This window comes from Babylonia areolata, chromosome 19, assembly GCF_041734735.1.
Source record: "Babylonia areolata isolate BAREFJ2019XMU chromosome 19, ASM4173473v1, whole genome shotgun sequence".
Lineage (NCBI taxonomy): Eukaryota > Metazoa > Mollusca > Gastropoda > Neogastropoda > Buccinidae > Babylonia > Babylonia areolata.
Window position 1 is genome coordinate 54427630 of NC_134894.1, and position 25696 is coordinate 54453325.

At 40.9% G+C, this 25696-nt stretch overlaps 1 protein-coding gene across 9 annotated transcripts in view; it reads left to right on the plus strand.

The window, feature by feature from the left end:
• The window catches only part of LOC143294363 (uncharacterized), a 78358-nt gene that overhangs the window by 27150 nt on the left and 25512 nt on the right, over positions 1-25696 (plus strand). For 7 of the 9 annotated variants that reach the window (XM_076605821.1, XM_076605823.1, XM_076605824.1 and 4 more), the window contains one exon: positions 13307-13379. In XM_076605821.1, the coding sequence (XP_076461936.1) occupies positions 13307-13379 (73 nt within the window). Of the gene's footprint in view, positions 1-59; positions 215-13306; positions 13380-25696 lie in introns of those variants that run through there. The other 2 variants (XM_076605822.1, XM_076605827.1) reach the window with 1 other exon arrangement.

Genomic DNA, 25696 nt, shown 5'->3' on the forward strand with positions numbered 1-25696 from the left:
CCCTCTGCCCATAAAAGGCAGACGGTCAGAGGCAGCCGCTCACTTTGTCAGCGGACCCAGCGGCGCACGTGGACATCCACACACGCACACACACCACACACACTCACTCTTCTCTCACACACACAAGTCACACTCATACTGTGTGACTCGCCCCGCCAGCCGCTGGTCTGACGTCACTGGAGGACTCTTCCCCTGGAGGATGACTGTTTGGTCTGTGAGTAGTAACCGTTTGTATCTCTCCGTTCAACCGTTTGAAGTGAAGGGGTGGGGGTTTGGCAGTGGGGAAAAAAAAAAGAAAAGAAAAGAAAAGAAAAAAATCCTGTTCGTGTTTGCATCGTATCATTTCAATGTTCGTTGTTGTTGTTTGTTGTTGTTTTTTTCCTTTTTCTTTTCTTAAATTGTGTGTGTGTGTGTGTGTGTGTGTGTGTGTGTGTGTGTGTGTGTGTGTGTGTGTGTGTGTGTGTGTGTTGCATTGATTCCATGAAATGTTTAACTAAAAAGGAAAGTAAAGATCATGATGACCGCTGTGTTTAAAAAAAAAAAAAAAAAAGAGGACGATTTCAAATGTGTGAAACAACAAGCCGAGAGTTGGAGTAACGTCGATAAAAGTTAGAAAAAAAAAGTGTAAACATTCTCTCTCGCTTTTTGCCACTGCCATCTGTGCAATGTAAATTATGTGTTTCACTGTAATTGCTCGCAATTATCATTTTCTTTGCATGAATAAAAAGCTTTCGAAAAACATATATAACAGTAATTATGAAATTTGATGATATGAAATTGTCACAGCTCACAATTCCAGTGTGCTACCAGGGGATGAAAATGACATTACAGTGATAACAACGTTAAAACTGGAAACCAAGTCGAACAAAGATAACATGAAAGTGTTCAATTAATTTAAAAACAGACAGGCGTAGAATGGAGAGCTACGTTAAACGAATAGATAACAAAGGGAAAACACACGTAAACGTTTTCCCGTTGTTGAGCTACCTGCTTATTGTTTTCGATTCGTCTTATCTTGGGGAATAAGAAAAGTATCTGTTCAACTAAGCATATGTTATACCAAATGATAAGGGCAAACAACGAATAATGAAAGCAAAACGAGACGAAAATAACTTGTATTTTGACAAAACGTTAGGGTTTCTAAACCTATTCCTCAGGTTGTTATTATTCTTGTTAAACACCAAAAGATGTGACACAAACGTTCTGGTCTATAGACTTATTGATCAATCTACGACGTCAATGCTTATTGGTGTCACAGTGTGACTACTGCATACGAAGTTCTTGTGCTGGAGCGTTGATAACGGAAATTCCCGTTCCTGTGGCCAGTTCAAAGCATGCGTTTGTGTGCGATTTGTTTGTATGTTTGTTTAGTTTTCCCCAAAGAAGAGAAAACGATCTCTTTCTTTCTCGCATTTTGTGTTTGTTTCTCGGTGTCTGTGTGTCCCCCCTCTCTCATCTCTCTCTCATTCCCCCAGTCCCCCCTCTCTCATCTCCCTCTCATTCCCCCAGTCCCCCACCTCTAATTTCTCCGTATCTATCGTCGCTCTGTCTCTTTCTCTCTGTCCCCTGTCTTTCTTTATCTCTGTCTTTTTCCTGTCTTTGTCTCTATCTCTGTCTCTGTTTCTCTGTCCCTCTCCCGCTCTCTGTCTTTATCATTTTCTCTGGAAACACCATATTGGCAGGCAGACTTAATTTATTTTTTATTTTTTATCTTGTTAATAATGCCTCACGTTAGAAGAGTATTTTTAAGGCTCGAAAGTCAAACGGAGGGTGATTTGTTCACGTCACACTCAGAAATATTGCCCATGGTTAAATTGTTGAGAACTTTTCACCACTGGCAGGTTGATCAAACTGTTGAAGTTAAAGCTCACATTTTTTTTTTAACAAAGAAATAAGAAACCCACAAAAACATACAGACACAGACACAGACAGACAGACAGACAGACAGACAGACACATTGATGCGTGCATGTGCGCGTTCATGCATATAGAGAGAGACGGGAAGGGGCTGGAGGGCGCAGGGAGGGAGGGTGGGCTCAAAACCCAGAGAGAGAGAGAGAGAGACAGAGACAGAGAGACAGAGAGAGACAGAGACAGAGACAGAGAAAAAGATCGTATGTCTACCAATCCTGTCAATTCTGACAGGAGAGCTTGGGAACAGGACTGCAATCAGTTTTATTCAGTAAAGCTTTACTACTGAAAACCGTTGACACAGACTATAATCATGTGTTGCTCAATCAAAATGCAAACACCCATTGTTCGAGAACAGAGTGTTATGGACCTGATCATCCAAAAGCATAACCCCAATTACAGTCATGTTGATAGAGGACAAGAAATGACGACTTTTTTGTCATGGAAATACATTTAATTACTTTTTTAAGATTTTTTTTAAAGCGAATTACATGTAAAAAGAAAGAAAAAAAAGAAAGAAAATCTTATTCCAGAAAAAAACAAGATTACACCAACATATTTTTTACCATACATATAAAATGAAAAAAGTAAAAATTTCAAAATGAAACTTCGTCTTTCAGGTTTTAAGAAGCTAATAGAGGAATGCGATTTTTGTGGTCTGGATTATTTTCTGATTTATCCACACTCCGTTGTATATGACGTACATGGAATGCAAACATGCATTTCGGTTGTGTATTATACACTGTTCATGCGTGCATAAATACATATAAACATACATGTGTAACACAAATGCCCTGAGACAAACAATTTGTCAATGAACAAGTGGAGGTCTTCCTTTTCCCAGTCACACACCAACTGATTCTCAGGTATATAGATGTATTGCTGTTCCAAGTTAAAAGCTGCTGATTAATGCAATGCTTGGCCCTAGCGCAATTTCCTCGTGAATTGTACAGCAATACGCACGCATGCACACTCTCATAGATCACCACACACAGACACACATTACACGTGCACACATACATACATACATACATACATACATGTGGATGCATCGGTGTATGCATGTATGTATGTTGCACGGCCATTCTGGTCTGGAAATCAGAGACATGCAAACACAAAAGGGAAAGAAAACAATTGAAAACAAACATCAGAAGACGGACATACACACACAAGAGCAAAACAGCTGTCAAAAAGTGGTACGTTTTCTGATTGGTTCAAATGTAAAACAGCAAAACAGCACCAACGGGAGTGAATCACAAAGACCAGTCGCTTTGACCCTCCCCCCTTCCCCCGCCCCACTGGCCCCCACATCTCCCCCCTTTACTGTGGAAAACCCGCTTTTACACGTGCAGGACGAGACGAGAAGCAAAACATGCTCTCAGACGCATGTCTAGACTGCGTGCATACGTGTCTGTGTCGGTGCAGACATGTGATCTCTGTCTCCCACACCCCCCACCCAAACACCTTAGTATGTCTATTTTTTTTATGTCTCAAACGTCATCCATGCCTTCTTGTGAACTGAGGGGAAAACCGGCGAAAAGTGTGTGTGCATTGTTTCAATGCTCCCAGGGGGGGCACGTGAAATAAACTTGTTGCCGTGCCGCCTTGCATAGAAATGCGGTTTTGACTTGCCTTTTTTTTCAGAGAGAACTTTAAATAAAGAACATTTCCATGCCTCTCAGTGCATTTTGGCCACGCTTACCACTTCCTTGTGCACAGCTGTATCTTTGGTCAGATCTGTGAAAACCCCGGCCTCTGCACTTCATAAGGAGCTATGAACGTCAGTCCGCCAAAGTCCCCCTGTTAGAGAAAACCTTGTACACACTGTTGCTGAATCACTTTGGTGGTGTCCGATAATACCTGTTCTTATTCACACAAACGCATGAAACGAACATTGTACAAAAACATCCGCTTTATCTGACAATAATTAGTGTTCTGATTAGTGCTCTGATTGGTGCGGATTCCTAAATCAGTGAGGGTTCATTCCTGAAAAGAGAAACCGTAACTACGTCCTTTCGTCCAGGCTGCTATCCATGAGTGTGCTAGCAAAAGAAGGGCTGTAACACGAACTGTGGCGGGCATGGAACTGGAAGGGAGGAGAAATCCGGACTGGGATCCCCATCACAAAGGGCCTGAGAGACCACAGCCTTTTGAGACAGTCCGTTTTTATATTCTTCTTTTCATGATGATCAGAGAAGATGACGACGCTGAAGAAGGATGCTTCTGAGGTCAGTTGGTCTGTATGGGACTACGTGACAGGCTTACGTAGGGTGCCTCCTCTCAGCACGATTATACCACGGCGTCAACCAGGCTCCAGGCTTGTCTGCAGCATCGGTGAGGAGATTCCAACAACACTGTGCAAGACGCGTCCGTGAAGTGAGTGGTACTCGACCGTGTAATCCCTGTCTGTCCGTCTGAGGTCAAACATGGCTCACTCACCTCTACTTAGTAGCTGGTGCTGGCGGAAAACTCTCACGGTCATCTTAATGCCTTTTCATTGAGAGACCGTGGATCGATAGTCTTTCTTACAAGCACACCTACATCAGCCGATCGATATCTTATTCCGATTGTAATGACAAATAGGCTAATCAGCTGGATTTTTTTTCTGGTGGCAGTTCAGAATTCCACTTTAGGTAAAAGTACAATTAAGAGTTGACTTTAAGAATTCAAAATCTATCATTCTCTGGTTGAAAAACAAAAACAACTCAATGACCTCAACCAGTATAAACGTACGAGAAATATTCTTTCCTCAAGCCTCTGTTTTTGAAAGTGGTGAAGGGCAGATATTCTGCCCTCTTCGCTCTCTCAAACGTTTACCCTGGTTATCTAAAAAATGACACAAGAAAAAATGTCACCCCAAAAAACTTTCTCGTGTTTTCCGGAAGAACAAAAGCGCACATGTGCTTTCTCAAAAGATGTGAACCAGATGGGGAGAAAGAAAAGGCTTCCACCGATGGAAGACCTGTTGCTCATTCCATGAAGGTGACGATGGAAAACAACCGCCCCCTTCTTCACCTCAACCAAAGAAGTGCTTGTTCTTCTTCTTCTTGTCATCCAGTCTGTTCGGTTGTTTACAGGCATTGTCCGAGGGATGACGCAAAATGTTATGGCCGTTTTTGTTTTGTTTTTCTTAAACTTTGTGGAAGTATCGGCTTTGGGCCAAAGGACTAGTCGCTGAGGTTTTGGACGGCGGTGATCTGCTGAACCGGTATGCGAATCCTGTGAATTTCGACGGGATGCTCCGCCTGGCCCGCCAAGCTTGCATCAGAAATGTTGAATTCGAACCACAGACATCTCTTCCCCCCCACCCCTATCCGCTCCCCTCACCTCCTCCTCCCCCCCAAAAGGGAGGACAAATTCGCTGCCCGACTTGACGTGTTTTGTTCTAGTGGTGCTAATGTCGTGTTCGATACAGTCCCTCCCCTTCTCCCCATCTACTTTTCTGGTTATCCTGTCTCCCTAGGCTGCATCACCTGGCGTGTGTGTCTCCTGTAAACTCCAATGTTACTAAAAATGCAGAATAGGGGAGATAATGACATACGTGTTCAGTGGTGGAGGGGGGTATGGACTGTACTTGAGCGCCTTGCCGTTTGCAGGGAGAGATCCTGTGTGGAAATCGCACTGGACAGCTTCCAATTGTACGTTGTTGCAGTTACCCTTCTGGAGACAATGACAGTTAAAAGTTAGAAGTAACTAGTTACCACTGAAGGACAGTCACGGTGAAATTGGACTCTCAGCCCCTTGTGGGGATTTCAAATTCCCGGCAATTGGAAGCTAAGGCAATTTTTACATTTACATACACGCACTTGCGCACATGGACAAGCACTTATATGCTCGCACACACACATGCATTACTTTCGTCTGTTGCTTATCAAGCAGTGTAGCCAGTCAATGGCAGACTCTTTAAACTCCTGCGAACTCCATAATGACGCCGGTTGGTGCACAAAACAGATAGGTCTGTCTGTCTGTCTCCCCCCTCCCCCTTTCTCTGTCTGTTTGTCTGCCCCCCCCCCCCCCCCGCCCCCTTTCTCTCTCTCTCTCTCTCTCCCTCTTACAATCACTCTCTCTTGCTCTGTTTTGAGGGCTGAATGTAAATAAAAAAGAAAAAAGAAAAAAAGTAACAATCCTTGTTTCACTACCCTCATGAAATAACATTCGTTTCGTTTACCCCCCCCCCCCCTCTCTGTCTCTCTCTCTCTCTCTCTGTCTCTCTCTGTATCTCTCTGTGTATGTCTTATTCCCTATCTACAAACGTTCTCAGAAGCAGACAACTCCAGATCCTATTACAGACAGAAATGCGACAATAACAAGTGTTTTGAAAATATCATAGCGATTGCTTGCTTGCTTGAAGTGGAAAATGGCAATACAATTCCCTTCGTATTGCTGGAAGAATATGAATGGTGTCCTCGCTCTTGGCAAGTGATTATGGTTAGATTATATGCGCGTTTTGAAAGGCAGGCTGGATGCATCGTCTCTGTTTCATGGGTGAGGTACAAACGCTGGTCTTGTTATCACTGATAATGCAGGGATTCATAATTTATCATTAGAGCCTACAAAGAGAGAGAGAGAGAGAGAGAGAGAGAGAGAGAGAGAGAGAGAGAGAGAGAGAGAGAGAGAGAACATTAAACACTGAACACTGAAAGGTTTTACATCATTAGCTACACAGCTCTAGTGACATGGGGGTGCAAATCAAAACAATAATGATGAAAATAATGAAACAAAATAGAACAGAAACGAAAAATATTTGGAGTCAAATAAACTGACACTTGACCACTCAAGTTCATGAAGACAAATGCATTCCTTTTCTATCAACGAAATTGAGCCATTGACATGAATTACTCTTCTTACGAATACTGTAGGCTTCAGCAATGCACATGGCAAGTTATCTTACTGTATCGTCATCGTAATTCATTTTCAACGCACCAATGATATCTTTACACCTTGCAGTACGTTCGTTTATTTATTTATAGTCTGTTCATCTAAGCTGATGATATTAGAGAGAGAGAGAGAGAGAGAGAGAGAGAGAGAGAGAGAGAGTGCATGGAAAACGACACATTTTCACGAATATCATCATATGCTTTACAGTTAAATAACAAATGCATTTCATCTTCCCTTTGCAACCGACACATTGGACAAGGGAAGAGCGTGGATGTTTCAGTATAAAACCACCTTGGGTGTGCGTTCAAGCCAAGTGTTATCAAAACCCAGAGAGAGAGAGAGAGAGTTCATGGTAAACGTGTGATTCCTGCTGCACAACACACACACACACACACACACACAACGGCGACGGTAGAGAGTGATGGAGAAGGATGGGGGTGGGTGGTTAACAATTCATGACGATCCAGATGATATTACTTTTTTTCCTCAGCATCAGAAACGAGCGTTTGTCGAACCGAAAGTTGTTTCTGCTGATAACGGAGCAATTAGGTATATATCGTAAGCAGGAGGCTAAGCGGAATAAACCGCTCCCGATCCGGAAATATGGCTCAACCTGGAAGCTTACAACCTAATGTGTCTGAGTGTTTTATTGTTGTTGTTGTTGTTTTTTTACCTCTACGTTTAATCTAAATTTGGCACTGCCAAAATATTTCTATGTAAAATGAAATTGACAAATTAACCATGGACACCCCACCCCTTCCCCCACATGTGGACACACAGACAACGGAAGCATTTTATTACATAGACTCACACACGAGGAAAAAAACAACAACAAACCAACTAACCCAGCCAACACACACACACACACAAACACACATTTGTAAAACTCTTCTGAAGATAAATCTATTATCATATTGCACACACAGACACAGACACAGACAGAAAGACAGACAGGCACACACACACACACACACACACACACACACACACACATTTGTGCAACTCTGAAGACAAATCTATTATCATATTGCACACACACACACACACACACACACACACACACACACACACACACACATATTCATATACGCGCGCGCGCACACACACACACACACACTTTTTTTTTTGGTAAGAGTTGATTTCCCTTTTTAGAACAGACGCCACGTTTTTTTTTTTTGTTTGTTTTTTTACCCTGTTCTTTCAGAGTTGTCTTTTCTTCTTGGACGCAGACGACAGGATGTTTGGTGTACGATAGAACACTTCAGACAAGTAACATGAGCCTGCGTTGTTCAGAAAGTTTATAAAGAAATAGTCAGAACACATGTCCAGTCCGACAAAGTTGGATCTAAATGTAGATCTATAGACGTTGGTGCTTCACAGAAAACAGCGATCCAGTTGTGGCCGTGATATGGTGTCTGACAAGAAAAGGTAAGACACGCAGCAAGGCAGTCAACTGAAACACATTCAACATTTTTTTCAGCAGATTGTTTGTCTTAAAAAAAAAAAAAAGATGATTTTTTTAGTGGGTAGTCCGTGAACTGGCTCCATCGCATCTCGCAGAAAAAGAAACTTTCAGATTTAGAAAATCAATAAACTGTCTGAAATAAGCAAACAAATGTATCAATTTAGATTCAAAGTGAAGTCATGAAATAACCGGTGGACGGAAGAGGAGAGAATGTGTTGGGAAAGATAGCTAGCTTGCTAAGCTTGCACATATTAGGGATTAAGAATTGTCGATGTACAGTGTAGTCTTGTTTTCCGATTTGTACAGATTGCGGTAGGCCTATGTTTTTGGGTCTAAATAATTATATGCATTTGATAAATGGAACATTAACAGTAATTAATTATTACGTGTGTTATTATATGCATTTGATCAATGGAACGTTAACAGTAATTAATTATTACGTGTGTTTTCCGTATTCTTGATACTGTTCTCAGTAAATAAAGGCAGTATCCTAACTATAGTGCTCTGCCAAGATAAGGGCAGTATCCTTAATACTACCCTCTTCAAGTAGAGAACTGGTAAGAAATATTGTTCTCATTTGACAAAGGGAAACATTGAAGTATCAAAAGTACGCAATAGGACTCCAAACATCTTTTATGTCAGGGGTCGTGTGATGGTTACCGACTTTGCTCTGCATTTTTCGTTGCTGTTGAAAGTGAGTCACTACAAAACAGAAATATTTTACTTTCGCCAACATTGAATTTTTTTTCTCCATTCATGTGTGAATTGTAAGCGAGTGGAAACCTGAAGTGGCACGCTGATGACACCATCAAAATGTACGGGAGACATTCACACACACACACACACACACACACATATCAAGAATATTTAACCTTTGACCCCTTTTGGAGGCATGGGGGATATAAAGATACAGCATGGTATTTCACACTAAGTTAAACGTTCACAGCAATTGAAACATATGAAATTGGTGATAAACACACACACACACACACACACGAGCCAGCAACGTAGATCTGGTTCCCTCTTCACCTACCCACGCATGTGCTTCCCCACCGCCTCCATCTGACTTTGTGTCATTGTATGTAAGCTGCTGCGTGAATATTACGCACAATGGATTTCCCCTGCTTTCCCCACCTCAGTGCCATTCATAATACATTTCTTTCCATCAGTTTCACAATGCAACACGGTGTGTGTTAGTTACGACTTAGCCTGTGGGGGTGTGGGGGCTCAACGAGCAAAATGTCAGTGAGCTAGTTAGATTAGGGAGAGAAATAGAGGATCAACAACGTATGGACCTATGCCCCCCCCTCTCCCCCGCCCCCCAATCCACTCTACCACTTACCTCTACTTTCCCATCACCCCACAGAAAGGGTAAAGAAATTGGGTTGGAGTGTTTTTCCTCAGTTTGTCTTTGTTGGGAACTGATTGTTGTCCCATCAAATGTGGTGACATACTCCGATTAACAGTGATGTGTCATTCAGGGAACCAATCCCCAGATGTGTGCGACCACAGATACCCCCCCCCACACACACACACACACACCACCCACCCACATGTAAATATTTTATTCCCTTCCCTCCCTCCCTCCTTTCCTTGAAAACACAAAATTTTTGCCAACATAACCACCATTCCAAAAATGTCACCCCTGATTTATTCCCACGCACATGGACAGAGAAAGAGAGAGAGGAGGGAGGTAGAGTAAGATAGATGGGGGAGACAGGGGAGTGAACCACAGAGGGAGAGAGAGAGAGAGTCATTTGGGCATAGAGCAATCCCAGACTCTAAAGAGACCAAAAAAGGCACAAAGGAAGGGATGCATTGAACTTTTCCAGGTAAAATGATATGTGGGACACGCCTCACAGATTCGTACCATAGACAATTATAGTAGCACTTGGAAGCAATCACGAGTTCGGCTGGAGAGCCGCTCCTATGACTGTTACTCAACAGGAAACAACAGAGAGAGAGAGAGAGAGAGAGAGAGAGAGAGAGAGAGAACAAATAACAAGATCTGAATCGAATAAATAGAAACTGACAAGCATCTGTTTCCGAGCTCGACAGTTAAGAATCGACGAGAGTCTGCTTTACACACACACACACACACACACACACACACACGCCTTCCCCATCCACCCACACACACGAAAAGCGTTCAGATACCGACTCACAGCGGTCTGTGTCACGCGACAGAGAGATAGAAAAACAATAACCTGAGAACACTTTCGTCTCCGCCTTTATCCCACTGCGCCCCATCCCTCATGGTCTGACCAGAATGTTAGGTTTATGCGTAAGTTAGGCATCTGCTAAAAAAACCAACCAACCAAAACAACCCCTCCCCTCACCCCCCCCCCCACCCCCGACTCCCCCCATCACAAAAAACACCCCCCCCCCTAAAAAAACAAACAAACAAAAAACAAAAAAACAACAAAAAAACACAAAAACAACACAAATAAAAAACAAACAAAACCCACATGTTTTAAAGCAGATGTGCTGTTGAGTATGTGTATCATAGTGACACCTCCATGAAACTGGAAACAAAACTGCACCACTCTATTCTGCACCCCCTTTCTCCCTCCCTCCCTCCTTTCCTCCTGCGTGTATGTTCGAACCCTTCCAACAGACTGTATACATTGCTCCCGCACGGAAGCACCATGCTCGCATAATCATCATCGTTCATTTTCACACTGCGCAGGCAGCTAGGCTGCAGACACCTCCAACCGGTCACCCCTAAGTCCCTTATCCCCGGGGGTCTCTTCCTTTGGCGAATGAGTGTGCCAGTTTTGCACAAGTCACAACACGTCAGGTGAACGATGCACAGACAATCGGAAATGAGGGGCGGTGGGAAGGCGGGTGGTTGGGGTGAAGTGTGTGGAGGTTGGGGGTGGGGTGGGGTGGGGTTGGAGGTTGATGTTAAAATGTAAATGATTCGCGTTAAAAACAACAACAAGGCCTTCAAGACTCACTTGTGATACACTTAAAAAAAATATAATAGTTAAAATGTGTTCTGTATTTGTTATTATAATTAAATATAAAGCTTCGGGTTTAAAAAAAAGAAAAAGAAAAAAAAAAGTCCTAATCATATTCGAACCTCGCGTTTTCGGGTGAGAAGAAACTGTCTTACCCATTAGACTATCGTGGCTCCTTAACTGACGTTTTAAAATTTAATATTTTAAACATACTTTTGGGCGATAAATCGATTGTGGTATTCGCAGTGAGAACACTGTTTAAATCATATTATTCTGGTGTATCTTGGACATTCAAAAAATCTTTAAGGGCAATAAAAAATTCTTTTTAAGTCCGCGGTAAAGGAGACGTGGCTATCGCCGCAATTACACATTGCAACATTTAGCCGTTTTCTCTAGATCTAGATTGATGTACAAGTTCAACACACCCGCCGGGAATGTAGTAACTGAGAATTCCGATTGATTCTGTGGATATTTTTATGGCAGTTTGGGGCATAATCCAGTAAGTGATGAGGCGTTCACAAATCTTTCTCTGAATAAATATTTAATGGTCTCCTTCTCCAACTTTCCATCACATGTTATCGTGTATTGTCCATTGAATATAGGATTGAACGGGCAGGTCAACAACTTGAAACAAAATTGCGTCGTTCGCATTCGCGAAGAATATGAGCACGCGCTTTGAATGTGTATAAATATGTGTACGCAATTGATTTTTGCCCATGACCTTCAGGGCTCAGCCAATAGATCTATAAAGTCCATACGTCGTATTGATTTTAGTATTTTCCGAAAAAGACCACTTGGGCGAATGAACACAGTGAAAGCCCTGTACACTGAGAGTAAAACACACAAGCTTTTTATGTATTGAGTATAAAAATGTTTAAGATGAGAAAGATCAGTTTAAAGCAAATTAGGTCCCCTAGCATTAATTAGATTATTTTCCCTTTTTTACTATCTGCACCAAAACGTTTGCAAAATAAATATAACTTCCATGTTTAGCAAAAGAAGTTCCTGTTTGAACAAAAAATGATAATAATGACTACTCTTGTTGTTGTGTCAGAATATCAGATCAAAGTGCCTAGTTTAGAGAATTAAAAAAAAAAAAAAAAAAAAAAAATATATATATATATATATATATAACAGTAAATTCAGTTTGCATACAATTTGGCTTCTTTTTTAATATTTTTTTTGCCCATCCCAGAGGTGCAATATTGTTTTAAACAAGATGACTGGAAAGAACTGAATTTTTCCTATTTTTATGCCTAATTTGGTGTCAACTGACAAAGTATTTGCAGAGAAAATGTCAATGTTAAAGTTTACCACGGACACACAGACACACACACACATAACACGCAGACAACCGAACACCGGGTTAAAACATAGACTCACTTTGTTGTCACAAGTGAGTCAACAAAAGTGCGGGAAAATGAATGAGGACAAAAGGATTGATGAGAATGCTCAGAGGCAGAGAACAATAGTGTGTGTGTGTGTGTGTGTGTGTGTAATTGTAACGTGTTTGGTCATGCACACTGGGTAAGAGAGAGAGAGAGCAGTCATTTTTGACAATTGTGATTTATCACTGATGGAGCTGAATCATTCTCTCTTTGATCTTGTCAACAACTGCCCAATTCACGCGCGCGCGTTCACACACACACACACACACACACACACACACAGAGAGAGAAGAAGACGAAACGTTAGTCGGAGGCAGCATGCAAATCTTATATTCAAACGGAAAGAAAAAGCAAGTGCAAGTCATACATATTATTATTAATACACATTTTGAACATATGCACGCTCACGCACGTGTGTTGTATTTATACATGAAGAAAACGCTAACTTCTAGTTCTACAACTGGTAAAAATCCGTTACTGATACAGGCATCTTAATAATAAGCTCCCCCCACGCCCCATGAAAACCAACACCACCACAACAGCAAAAAAGCAAACAAAAAACAAGAAAAAAACAACAACAAAAAACAGCAACAACCCCCACCCCCCAAACCGAAAACAGTCATTGTTCTGTTGTACACTTTTTGTCCAAAGGATTTCATTCTTGTGTGTGTGTGTGTGTGTGTGTGTGTGTGTGTGTTGCAGACGACAAAAATGATGAACTTGCTGACGTTGGTACTGGTCACCCTTCCCGGCCTGACGGTTTCCTTTTCAAACGGTAAGAGAGCCCTCCATCACCACCACCACCATCATCATCATCACCATCATCAACATCATCACATGAACTTGATCATTTCTTGTGCTCATAACTCCTCCTCATCATCATCACCATCATCACCTATGACCTATTAATCATTTCACAGGCTCATAAGTAATGAGTGAGATCGCACTGCCATGCTAATAGGATTGATGTAATACACTATGTCATTATTTATGTTCGTTCTTTGCACCTTATTGCACAGCTGGCTTTGTGTCTTGGGTCAGACAGTGATACAGTATGCACTTTTGGGTTTGAAAACCCTTGTCAAATAATTAACGCACGCACGCACGCACGAACGAACACGCACACAAACACACACGCACACACACACACACACACACATATATATATATATATATATATATATATATATAGATAGATAGATAGATAGATAGATAGATGGATAGATATAAATAAACACACACACATACACACACAAAAACACACACATGATATTGCAAAGATACTGGATCCTTAACCAATTCTATCTCACCGGGGCGTATAACAACCAACCAATTATCATGAATCATTTTGTCATGTGTGTATCATTTGTGAATTCTTTATCATTATCATTTTTTGTCGTAACTGTGATTGGACTTGACGCACTTGTCTGAGGACCCACACCATTTTATGATGGGTACTTACGCTTTTCACTAATTGATTTACCAGTAATTATTGATGAATTGTCATGAATCGTATAGAGAATGAGTTTATGTGAAATATATATTTCGTTTGGACATCTCGTGGGTGCAGTCTATGCAGACTGTTGTGTATTTTCATTTGAAACAGATCATTAGTGATGTTTTCTCTTGTTGGTGTGTGTGTGTGTGTGTGTGTGTGTGTGTGTGTGTGTGTGTGTGTGTGATAGAGAGAGAGAGAGAGAGAGAGAGAGAGAGAGAGATTCAAGTCATTGTGCAGTATTAATGTCGTCAATAATCAGTCTTGCCTAGTTTTGAAGTTGATTCCTCAACATGGACACTAGACTGCGTGCGTGCGTGTCATGCGCACGTTGATTACAATCAGGATCGGTACTGGTATACAGATTTTTGTGTTCTTTGCGCATATAAAAACGTAGCCCAATGTTTTGTTATCTTTTTTTCTTTTAATGCAGGCTTCATACAGTTGATTACACTGTGGTTATTGTCATTGTGTTTGTTGTTGTTGCTACTGTGGCTGTTGGTGTTGATATTATCCTTGTTGTTGATTACGATGATGAAGATCTTTTTGATGCTAGGTAATGCAGTTTTATTTATTTATTTATTTGTTTTTTTTATGTCTTTGTTCTTGTGTTATTAAGCGTTCTTCAGACACAAGAAACTTATGTCATTGACGCGTTAATCCCTCATTGCCGCTACTGTTGTTAGGAAAGCAGTTTTTTTGATGCTAAGTCAGACTGTTTCAAAGAAACCAAATACGAAAGACTGTGGTAAGTGAAGTAGCTTTGTAAAAAGCTATGAAAAGGAAAGGCCATCGACTGTGGATACGCTGTCAGTTATATGGGTATAAATCGCATTTCCTTGTTTTGTGTGTGTTGGTTGTGTTTTTACGATGCGCATTTGTCTATCGGCATTCAGACGCACGCGTACATAAGAATACAGACAATATTTTGATCCAATGATTTATGCAAGCGAGAGAGAGGGAGAGAGAGGGAGATTTTTTTTTATTTAGGGAAAAGGAATAAAATCAATTATTGGCCTCTTTTTATCCTACCTTCATAAAGAAAATCTATAAATTCATCTAGGAAATACCAGAAGACCATCGCATTGCAATATAAACAAGAACAATAAAAACAAAAAAGAGCAATATAATTTTCATGGAATTACAGTACTCAGAGAGAGAGAGAGAGAGAGAGGACATCAACAATGGAAATCAATCAACTTTTTCTGTTACTTGAGAACATGAGCAAATACTTTTTTTTTATCCTCACTGTGGTGAACCCACACGTTTCATTAGTGGTATAAAAGTCGGCCGGAAAATGACAAACCACTGCTTGCCCAAACCAGATACGTGTGCATTAATGCTGAACAGGATTATTGGAGGAAAAACAGTTCAGGTCTTCCATAGGGACTGTCTTACAGTAGTTTTGGCTACTTCCATCTTTTCTCTGCAATTGTTCATGAAATCATTGTCGCATATTCCACCATTCCCCCCTCCCCAATCGATTATTAACATAACATTATTGGACAGAGTCTTTGTCTCTTCGCTGTTGTTAAGTTGTTAAGCTTAACAAAATCGTTATACAGGTGTTTGTACCATTGCAGATTGATCAAGTTTATCTTTGCTTGCGATTCTAGTTAACTTAAATGTTAGTTATAACTCCGGCTACCACGTTGTGTTCTGATTAACCGTAAAGATCTTTTAAAGGGTTTTGCAGCTGGATCTGTATAATTTTGTATCTTCAGGGCAATGTCTCTCAGAAGTATACTTGTAAGCGTATCTCAACACAGAACAAAAAACGTGAAAGTTCATAAACTGTCAACCAGTTTAAAAAAAAAAAGTTATACAGCTTCACTTTCTGTTGTCAATAACTACTTAACAATACTTTTGTATATTCAGTTAGTAAGAGGTTTTCACACATGTATGCACTGTTATTTGTGTCTAGGTATATCGAGGACAAGATCTGTCAGACCGTTACAGTTAGCCTGCATTGTTAAGCGGAACAAAGCCAGTAAATTAATGATGTGTGCCTTTGCATAGAACGAGGTCAGTCAGAGCTTCACAGCTATCTGAGGGAATTACTTCGACCCGGCTCAGTTCAGCGGGCCAGATCACGAGTCGGAGGACATCTGGGTATCAGTTATCCGGTTATCCCACAGTCTTCGTCGTCCTCGTTATTGTCGTCATCGTCGTCGCCTCTTGTCTGTTCCTGCCCCTATACCTCACACGATGCAAACCCACCTGTCTTCCGCTTTCAGCTAAATGCACCCTGTGGCAGTGTTTCCCCGTGACCAATAAGTACAGGACTTGGGAAACGTTTATGTTTTACATCACATTCTGTTACGTTTTGATGTTTTCAACAACAGAAATACCCACCACTACATTTCTTTTTTTCATGATCAATGCATCAGTTGTCTGATATTGGACAAAGCACTCTACCTCATCCGAGCATATTGATAGCAGTCTAGCATCTAAACCCTTTCTTCAAACAGCCCGTTTATGTGTAGGTAACTAGTTCTCGACTATTTTAGAACGCCCTTCCCCAAGGCTGTGATGTAATACGTCTTTCTTGTTAATGTAGAAAGCGTGGACGGACAGGGAGGGGTTCTAGGGCAACACTGTCCCCGAATGTTAATGCAACATGAAGCAACTGAGCACGAGGAAAAGCGGGTGTACATTTTTGCAGAACCTTCGTCATTCCCAAAGCGACATGGTAAATTCAGAGAAGGGACGGAGAAGGAATGTTCTGGGACAACACCCGAGAGAAGTGCTAGAGAGAAGACAAGAGACTTCAATGACTGGACTACTTCACTGACTTCTCTTTGTAACCAAAAATATGTTCAAGGTCGTATGTGACTTCATACCCGTTTGTAAACGGCATCTCGTATTGATCCAAGAAACAGGTAAATAAGTTTTTAAAAAATATTTATTATTATTATTATTATTTATTTATTGATTTTATTTATTTATTATTATTTTTTTTATTATTATTATTATACAGATCTTTTATATTTTCAATGAGAGATACGCTTGAGAAGTATAATTCGTATACAGCGCAGTTTTATCTTAAAATAACTATCTTCAGAGAGAGTTTAACTTTGACTTCTAGTTATTGGGAAGATAGGTAAACCACGATCAAATTTAGTAGAAGAATAATGATGCCGTGTTCTGTATGTGTATAATTTTGTGAAACAAGAGAAACACCGCCTTTTCTCGCATTTGACGATGTTGGATGGGCGTGGAAACTGAAATATTGACAACAAAACATTCGCTAAATCTTTTGATGGTTGGAAAGGCTTCTCCTGGAAGAACGTCGGAAGTTTTAGCGTCAAATGTGATTTATGGATTCATATGCATTTTGTTCTCAGCTCTCCCACCCCACCGGTCCCACCCCAGTCCTCAGGGAATACATTGTCACACAACGGCTTTCAGAATCCGCCCATAGTTGTGGCATTTGGACACACAAGCGCCGCTTTAAAATGTTGTACCTTTCATGATAAACCCTCATAAAATACAGTTTTGGCAGCTTCGACGTACATTCAGGCTGGACTGCGCATGTTTCCAGTGTGAAAACGTGCTTTTTTGTTCCCTTGTTTTTTTGTTTGTTTTATTTCTGTCGTGAGGGCGATGGCCCTTACCGCCCTCAAATTCCCCCCCCCCCCCATCCCCCCTCTCCTTCCCTGTTCCCGCCCCCCTCTTTTCGTGAAGACGATCGCTTGTTTTTCATCCCCATGAGAAGCATACATAATAACAATATGTTTTAATGCCTTTTTCTCTTCTGATCTCTGTATCTCTGGCTTCTGTCAAACGTCTATAGGGTCATCTAATACAGCAATAGCTATAAATTCCTCTTCCGTACTGTTTTCCAAACAAGAGATTTCGACCTTGGACATTTTTAGTTTTATGTGAAGAAAAACGAATGTTAGAAGATTTATAAAAAGAAAAAAAGACGAAATAAAAAAAAAGACGAAAGAAAAAAAGAAAAAAAAAGAAAGAAAAGAAAAGTGGCGATTTCGGGATCAAAATTGTACTCCATAAAAAGCATCAGATTGGAAGATGAAAATATATCAAGTTACAGTGCATAGAAATCGTAAATTCTTCTCCCCGACATTAGACATCGTTTCAGCGACGGTCCTGTGATACTCTGTCGAATGATTATGCCTTCGATGATTTCAGAAGTGTATACGGCTTGTGATATTTGAAGCCTGAGTTTTGTCTTGTTCCGTGGTGTGTTGTGCTTCTTGGCGCTGCTGTGCCCGCCCGCTTATACATGTCTCAGAATGTGAACCTGGCTTCGCTTGGTCCTGTCAGTGTGTGTGTGTGGGGAGAGTGCGACCATGTGTGTGTGTGTGTGTGTGTGTGTGTGTGTGTGTGTGTGAGGGAGAAAGAGAGATGAACTTGGTGATGGATTTCATTTTGTTGTAGAATGCCCCAAGTACTATAAAATCAGAAACAGGTTTATCCCAAAGGAATATACATGCGTTCATTCAGCATGCGATCATTTTAAACTGTTTTCAGTGAGCAAAAATGATTTGTTTGATTTAAGTAAATTTATCAAGTTAAGTGAAGTTGTGTAACGTTGCGATTGTGGCCGCATAATTTCAGTGTGGAATGAAATCTCATTGATCTCTTCCGTTTGTTGCATTGTTGAACATTTCTACGATTTTCTTTTGTTACACATTCCTTTTATGTCCACCGTGCCCCAAAAGGCGTTACAGGATTAAAATGTCTTTGAATGTGTGTGTGTGTGTGTGTGTGTGTGCGTGCGTGCGTGCGCGTGCGCGCGTGTGTGTGTGTGTGTGTGTGTGTGTTTTAAACATATAGAATCATATTTATACGAGCAGGTTAATAAAATGTACACAATCAAAAGGATCGTGCTTCGAATGAATCATACTGATTTGTTGAACAATCTATCAGCATTCGCTATATTGTTGCTACTTCATGGTATACAATCACTCATTTCCCACCTAATTTTCAATGATCAGAAATAAAGCATCAAAGTTTTATCTGTGAAATTGTCCCCCCCCTTCCCCATTTATCCCCCCCCCCCCCCCGAAAAAAGTCATAAAAATCAGACTGCATTTGATTGATGTTGGAATGATTGCTGGTACATGAGGAAGCGGGGGGGTCGTTGTAATGCGTTCAACTTGACCATTTGCAGGCGAAGATATAGGTGTTTGTTGCAACATGAAGAAAAGGTAATCTCTCTCTCTTTCTCTCTCACTCTCTCTCTCTGTCTGTCTGTCTGTCAGTGTCTCTGTCTGTCTACCTGTCTGTCTGCCTGTCTGTCTTTTCAATCGTCAGATCAATGCTTTCACAGAACATGATATAAAGGGGTTAGATAAAAGGCAAATAAATCAGAAATATTCTCTTCTTGTCTTTGTCTTCTATATATCCACGCACACACGGACACACAGACACAAACAAAGACACAGACACACGCCCACACAAACTCTCCCCTCCCCTCCCCACACGCTTGCCCGCGCACACACACGCTCACACACGTACACACAGACGCTCACACACGCACTTTCACAGAGCTTTTTTTTGTGTGTATGATACGTGTAATCTGGTTCTGCCACTGAGACAGTTAACGATATCTAGTTGTGAAGGAAATTTGAATGCATTCTGTTTAACAAAAAATGTATTCGAACAAATATGATTTATGAATTTTGAATGCATTCTGGTTAAAAAGGATCACCATGACAGTTAATGATGTCTTGGCGTGGATTAAATTCAAACACAATAATATACAGACAAACAGTGAACTTAGTTACACTGCTCATCATGTAATTTCAAAACATGCTTTTTTGTAATGCCTTTGTAGCATTTATTTGTTTTCCCTGAAAGGAATACTTCGTGTATGGTGACTGGTTTTCAGATCAGATGCTCAGACACGTAGTGCACGGTTATCGAGTCAGGGTATGTGTGTTTCTGAAGTAGACAATGTCGATGGTGTCTTGTGAAACCTGTATAGCCCTGTGTGTATGTGTGTGTGTGAACATGTCTGGTGAACAGCTGTTACATCCTCAAAACCTGATGTTTCTTCGTCATCATTGTCTCATGAAGTATCAATATTGTTTGGTGAAAGATGTTAATTGTCTATGAGTGTTTTTGTCCTCTCCGAAATTCGAGTAAAATGTTCAGTGTGAGGTAGTTGCTGATGGAAAAGCAGTAGAAGTATGTTTGTTGTGGGTGATTTTTTTCTCTCTCCTCCCTTTCTTTCTCTGCTGGAGATATCGTCCGTGAGTTCGTTTTTAGGGTATCCGTCGTAGTTTTAAATGAAGAGGTTTTCTGCAATTATGGTTAGTTTCTTCGACCATCGTTGTTTTATGTGGAACTTTGTCAATTCCTGTTTCCACAGAATAAGAATCGTTGTGTCTTGCTTTGCTTCCATATTTTTCTTTCTTTCTTTTTCCCCCCATTTTATTGAATTGTTTAAATTCCAGAGACAGGAACTGGCGTATAAGAACTATATATTATTATGTTATTTATATATTTAATGCGTACTTTACAAACCTTGAATTAAGCTGCGCGTCTAAGGATGAAGGAGGGAAACGCCAAAAGAAAAGCAAAATCAGGTTTTGTATTTAGCACACTCGAAGACCCTTTCGGATAGAGCCTACGCAAAAGACCGACCTACAGTCATTTAGAGCTCCCCCAAAGAGAGAGACAATAACTGTGCTGACTGGAGAAAGTAGCGGCCATTTCGCACTCGGTGGGACCCGTCAGACCTTGTGACGCCAGCTGGGGAGACAAAACTGCTGCACATGTGTGCCTGTGAGCGATGGCTGCACATAATTCCCCTGCATTTATTAGTGCTTTTCTCAGCAGTGGGCAAAACTAGAATCGCAGGACATCGGAAGACTCCTGGCAGTGCGAAATAGCTTTCACATTCTCCACTTCACTCTCTGTAGAGAAGGTGACTACTGTTGTGTTTGTAGAACGCTGCTCAGAACATGAACGTAACAAAAACAGCAAAGCAAGCAGTATTTTCATTTTATTAATGTGAGCATGCAGGCGTTTAGTAATATGTTTAGTAACATATTTGTGTTGTTGGTGTTTTTTGTCCTCTTGTTTTAGATTATAGGTACCAGTACTCTCTCTCTCTTCTCTCTCTCTCTCTCTCTCTCTCTCTCTCTCGCTCTCTCTCTCTGTCTGTGATCAGAGGTTGAACTACTCGTTTCAGAACATTGTTTCCATGCAAAGATTTAAACCATTCTCTCTCTCTCTCTCTCTCCCACCCCATGTCTATCTATTTATCTATTTAGTTATGTACGAAATATGTAGAGAACGTATCTCTCTCTCTCTCTCTCTCTCTCTCTATATATATATATATATATATATATATATATATATCTATCTTATATATATATATATATATATATATATATATATATATACACACACACACATACGAGCTATGTAGAAATCGAATGTAGCTAGCTAGCGATTTATGCCATACTTCATGAAGATTATTATTATGCATGATTGAATATTTCTGCTGGCTGTTTTTTGTGATACCTTTTCGTCCAAATTTACGTCAAGTTTTGTGTATTGTCTTGTAGCCAGAAATATTTCCCTGCGTCGTTGTCTTTCGATTGCTATGACTTGTGACGCGTAGAAACTTATTTGGGAGCGCATTGCGTTCCGTTGTCTTTCCATTTCGTCAGGCCAGGGACGGAAGATCATAACTGAATTGCATCACTGTCCTTGCTTTGTTCAATTCTTCACATTGTGTCTTGTTCTGGAAGTGCCAGAATTCAGTGAGTAAATTTCTTTGCAAGACCTCTGTCTCAAATATCGTTGCAATAACGCCCCCCCCCCCCGCCCCTCTCAACCTCCTTCTCTCTCTCTCTCTCTCTCTCTCTCTCTCTCTCAGCTTGTCACCCTGTCTTTGAAATGTTTGTCAGTTTTTGCAAATGGAACGGAGCACTGCTCAGAATATCAGCTGATTAATCAAACACACAAGTCGTGAAAAATTGTTGATGTCCAGAACTTTTTAGGAGAATACCATATTTCGTTGTGAACTTTATTTTCATATTGTACAAAATATTCGCATGTTTTTATGCTTTTGAGGAAGGTGAATTATTATCATGCATGTTTATGAAATTGTTATGCATGCTTGAATCTGTTTATGAATAAATAGCTTTTTTTAACGATATTCTTTGCTAATGGGACATAATGTGTCGTCGTCCAAATGCAAAATAATAAGTCAGTGTGAGCGTCATGATTTTATCTAGGCCTGTTTTATATTTTGTTTGTTTGCTTGTGGACTTATCTATTTATTCATCATAGTATTTTGATGTGTTAACCAATACTAAAATTAATAAATCAGTCTATTTACTTATTTTGTCCAAAGATGACAAGATACTCAATTCGCACTTATCTGATGTTGTCCAGCGAAGGATAGTTTGACTAGCTGTATATTGTTGTTGTTTCTGTAGTTTTCAGTCACCCCATTGATCGGGGACTGCAATGAACTAAACGTGTTGTGCTTCCTTTCAGCAGCCCCATACTGTTGCACAACGAACTGTCTTATTCCGCATGACATCATCGTTGAATGCACCAGTGTGTGTCACGGCAATCAACGACTGAACAAATCACATCTATCTGGTTCTGTCTCTTCTGTCTGTCACACACACACACACACACACACACACACACACACACACACACACACACACACACATTTATACAGTTTTTACTTTGACACACACATGGGAGAGAAATGGTGGTGGTGGTGATAGTGGTTGTTGTTGTGGTGGTGTTTAAATAAAAGTTGTGTGTGTAATAGCGTGTGTTTAGTGATGCATACAGTATGAGAGAGGAGAAGAAGAAGAAGAGGGAGTAGGCGGAGGAGGACAGGAAAGAGGGAGACAGAGAGAGAGAGAGAGAGAGAGAGAGAATGTATGTGTGTGCGTGTGCAAGGGGAAGAGAGAAAAGAGGAAGCGAGACAGAGAGAGAGGCCACATAGACACAGAGAGATGGAGGGAGAGACAGACAGTTAGTCAGTCAGACAGAAACATTAAGTATTTTGACGACAAATGATAGCACCCACAGTGTTCAAAACCCGTTGAAAAGTTCACTTGTTCACTTGAAGATACCCAATAAACCCCCAAACCCACGTTTTATTTTTGGAATACAAAAAGACCAGACATCAGTTTGACTAGACTCGAGGCTTAAAAGTCTGTCTTTCCCTCTCAGCCTCCCCCCCCCCCCCCCCCTCCCCCCACCTCTTTCTCTCTCGTTCCCCACATCCTTCTCTCTCTCCATCTATCTTCCTCACTCTTTCTCTCCACCTCCCCCACTACACGCTCACCCGTCTCTGTTTTCTTACTGGACTCAAAACGTCTACTCATTTTCTTTCCCCAGAACTTTTCCCCGAAAAAAAAAGAGCAATAGCAGGCCGACTTATTGTTTCCAGAAGGGCTATTTTCACATCTAATTGTATTCGCAATGCGCGGAAAAGGTTAGAGAGATCGGACTTCACTGCTTTTTTGTTTGTTTGTTTTTTTTGTTTTGTCTCTTAGCCTTGCATCGCTGCTGTCATGGTGGTGTTGCATCCGAGTGAGAGTCTGACCATTTCCAATTCCAGGAGTCTGACTGTGATCCAGGTTTGGAGGTTTCACAATGGTTAACGTGAAGTTATAATATGAAAAACAATAGCGTGTATGTTTGTGTAGAGGGGGTGGGTGGGTGGGGAGGCTCTTCCGTTCGCCCAAATCTGCTCATGTCACTCCTCTCTTCATGCCCTCCACTGGTTACCTATTGAGAAAAGAATAGACTACAAACTCTCTCTCTCTCTCTCTCTCTCTCTCTCTCTCTCTCTCTCTCTCTCTCTCTCTCTCTCTCCTGTGCTACAAATTTATGAATGGCATGGCTCCATCTTACTTTTCTGAGCTTCTGCATTTCTACTCTCCAATTCGACAGCTCCGGTCATCAGGTGATGACCATCTCCTAAAAATTCCCTCCTACTACAGAACCAGATCATATGGAAAACGCACTTTCTCTTTCCAGGCTTCTTCCTCGTGGAACGCACTCCCGTTTCCTGTCCGTCATGTTGTTTCTTGCCCTTCTTTCAAAATCTCTTTGAAAACTCATTTATTTCAAACCATTCTGATCAGTAAATGATTATTCTTCACTTTTATGTTTTAATTCTTAGAGGATTATCTTATTCTTTATATATATATATATTTTATATATATATATATATATATACTATTTTTAAACGTACACATGTTCATATACCCTGAGTGGCCAGGGTGTGCTTGCGCGCGCGTGTGTGTGTGTCTGCATCTTGTGTGGAGTGGATGTGGGTTGGAACTGGATTTGTGTGTGCAGGTGTATTGCGTGTGTTTTTAGTGTGCATAATCATTGTATTTTTCATTGTAAACGTCAAGGGCTTTTGTTTCATTAGAATAGGCGGATCAAATGTCCTTTTATTATTATTATTATTATTGTTGTTGTTGTTATTGTTATTGTTATCTCATCATCATCATCATTACCATTATTATTGTTATTACTATCATTATCATTTAATTTTCCGCTGTCCCAGAGTTTTTGGTGCTTTGACGTAACATGATGTTGATCCTTTATCCGTCTCTGTCTCTCTCTCTCTCTCTCTCTCTTTCAGTATCACTATCTGTATCTCTCTCTCTATTGCTTGCTGTCTGTCATTGCTTTTCTGTTAGTCTGTGTCAAATTACGTTTTACTTTCTTTCTTGGAGAAAGTGTGGGTAACATGACAAGATTTACTCTCCTAAACTGGTTTCTCCGAATTCTGTACACCCCGTTCACATTACGCCCGATTGCTTTCATAAGTAGTCGGACACTTTGGGCATTCATTCATTGTGTTGAATTTGAAGATAGATATCAGTACGCCCCGCTCCCCTTCAAATCACCACACACACACACACACACACACACACAGACCCCCCCCCCCCCCCCCCCCCCAGGAAGAGGTGAAAGGAAACTTGTCGTAATTGGTTTTTCGTTGTTCCGATACAAACCAACAAACAGAAACACGCACACACGCAATCACGCACGCACGCACACACACACGCACGCACGCACACGCATGCGCGCGCATACACACACACACACACACACACACACACACACACACACACACACACACACAGAACCAAGAACGTTGAAAAAACATAAACAAAACACACACACACACAAAAGCCCCGTAGAGTGTGGGTGTTGTAGGTGGATTGTGAGTGTGGTGGATGGTGCGTTGGATTGTGGAAGCTGGAGTAGTGAGGAGGGGGTGGATGTGGAGGGCTTTTTGTGGAGAGGGAAGGAAGAAAAGCTGAGTTTCCCGCGGGCTATAATCTTGAGCTGATGATGATATGGAACCATTTGACCACCGCATCCGTTACTGCGGCTGTATCAATGTTATTTTCTTCTAAAACAGCACATGCAAGTGACAAAAATGTACTTATATGTGCAGAGGATTAGGCATCATAAATGAATGTGTAATTATGAATAAATAGATAAGTAAGTAAAAAACAAACATTTGTTGACTTGTAATGTTGCAATTTTTCTTTTCTTTTTGTGCTTACTTTACTATTCACATCTGTAACAACTCCTGAAATATATTTTGAAGT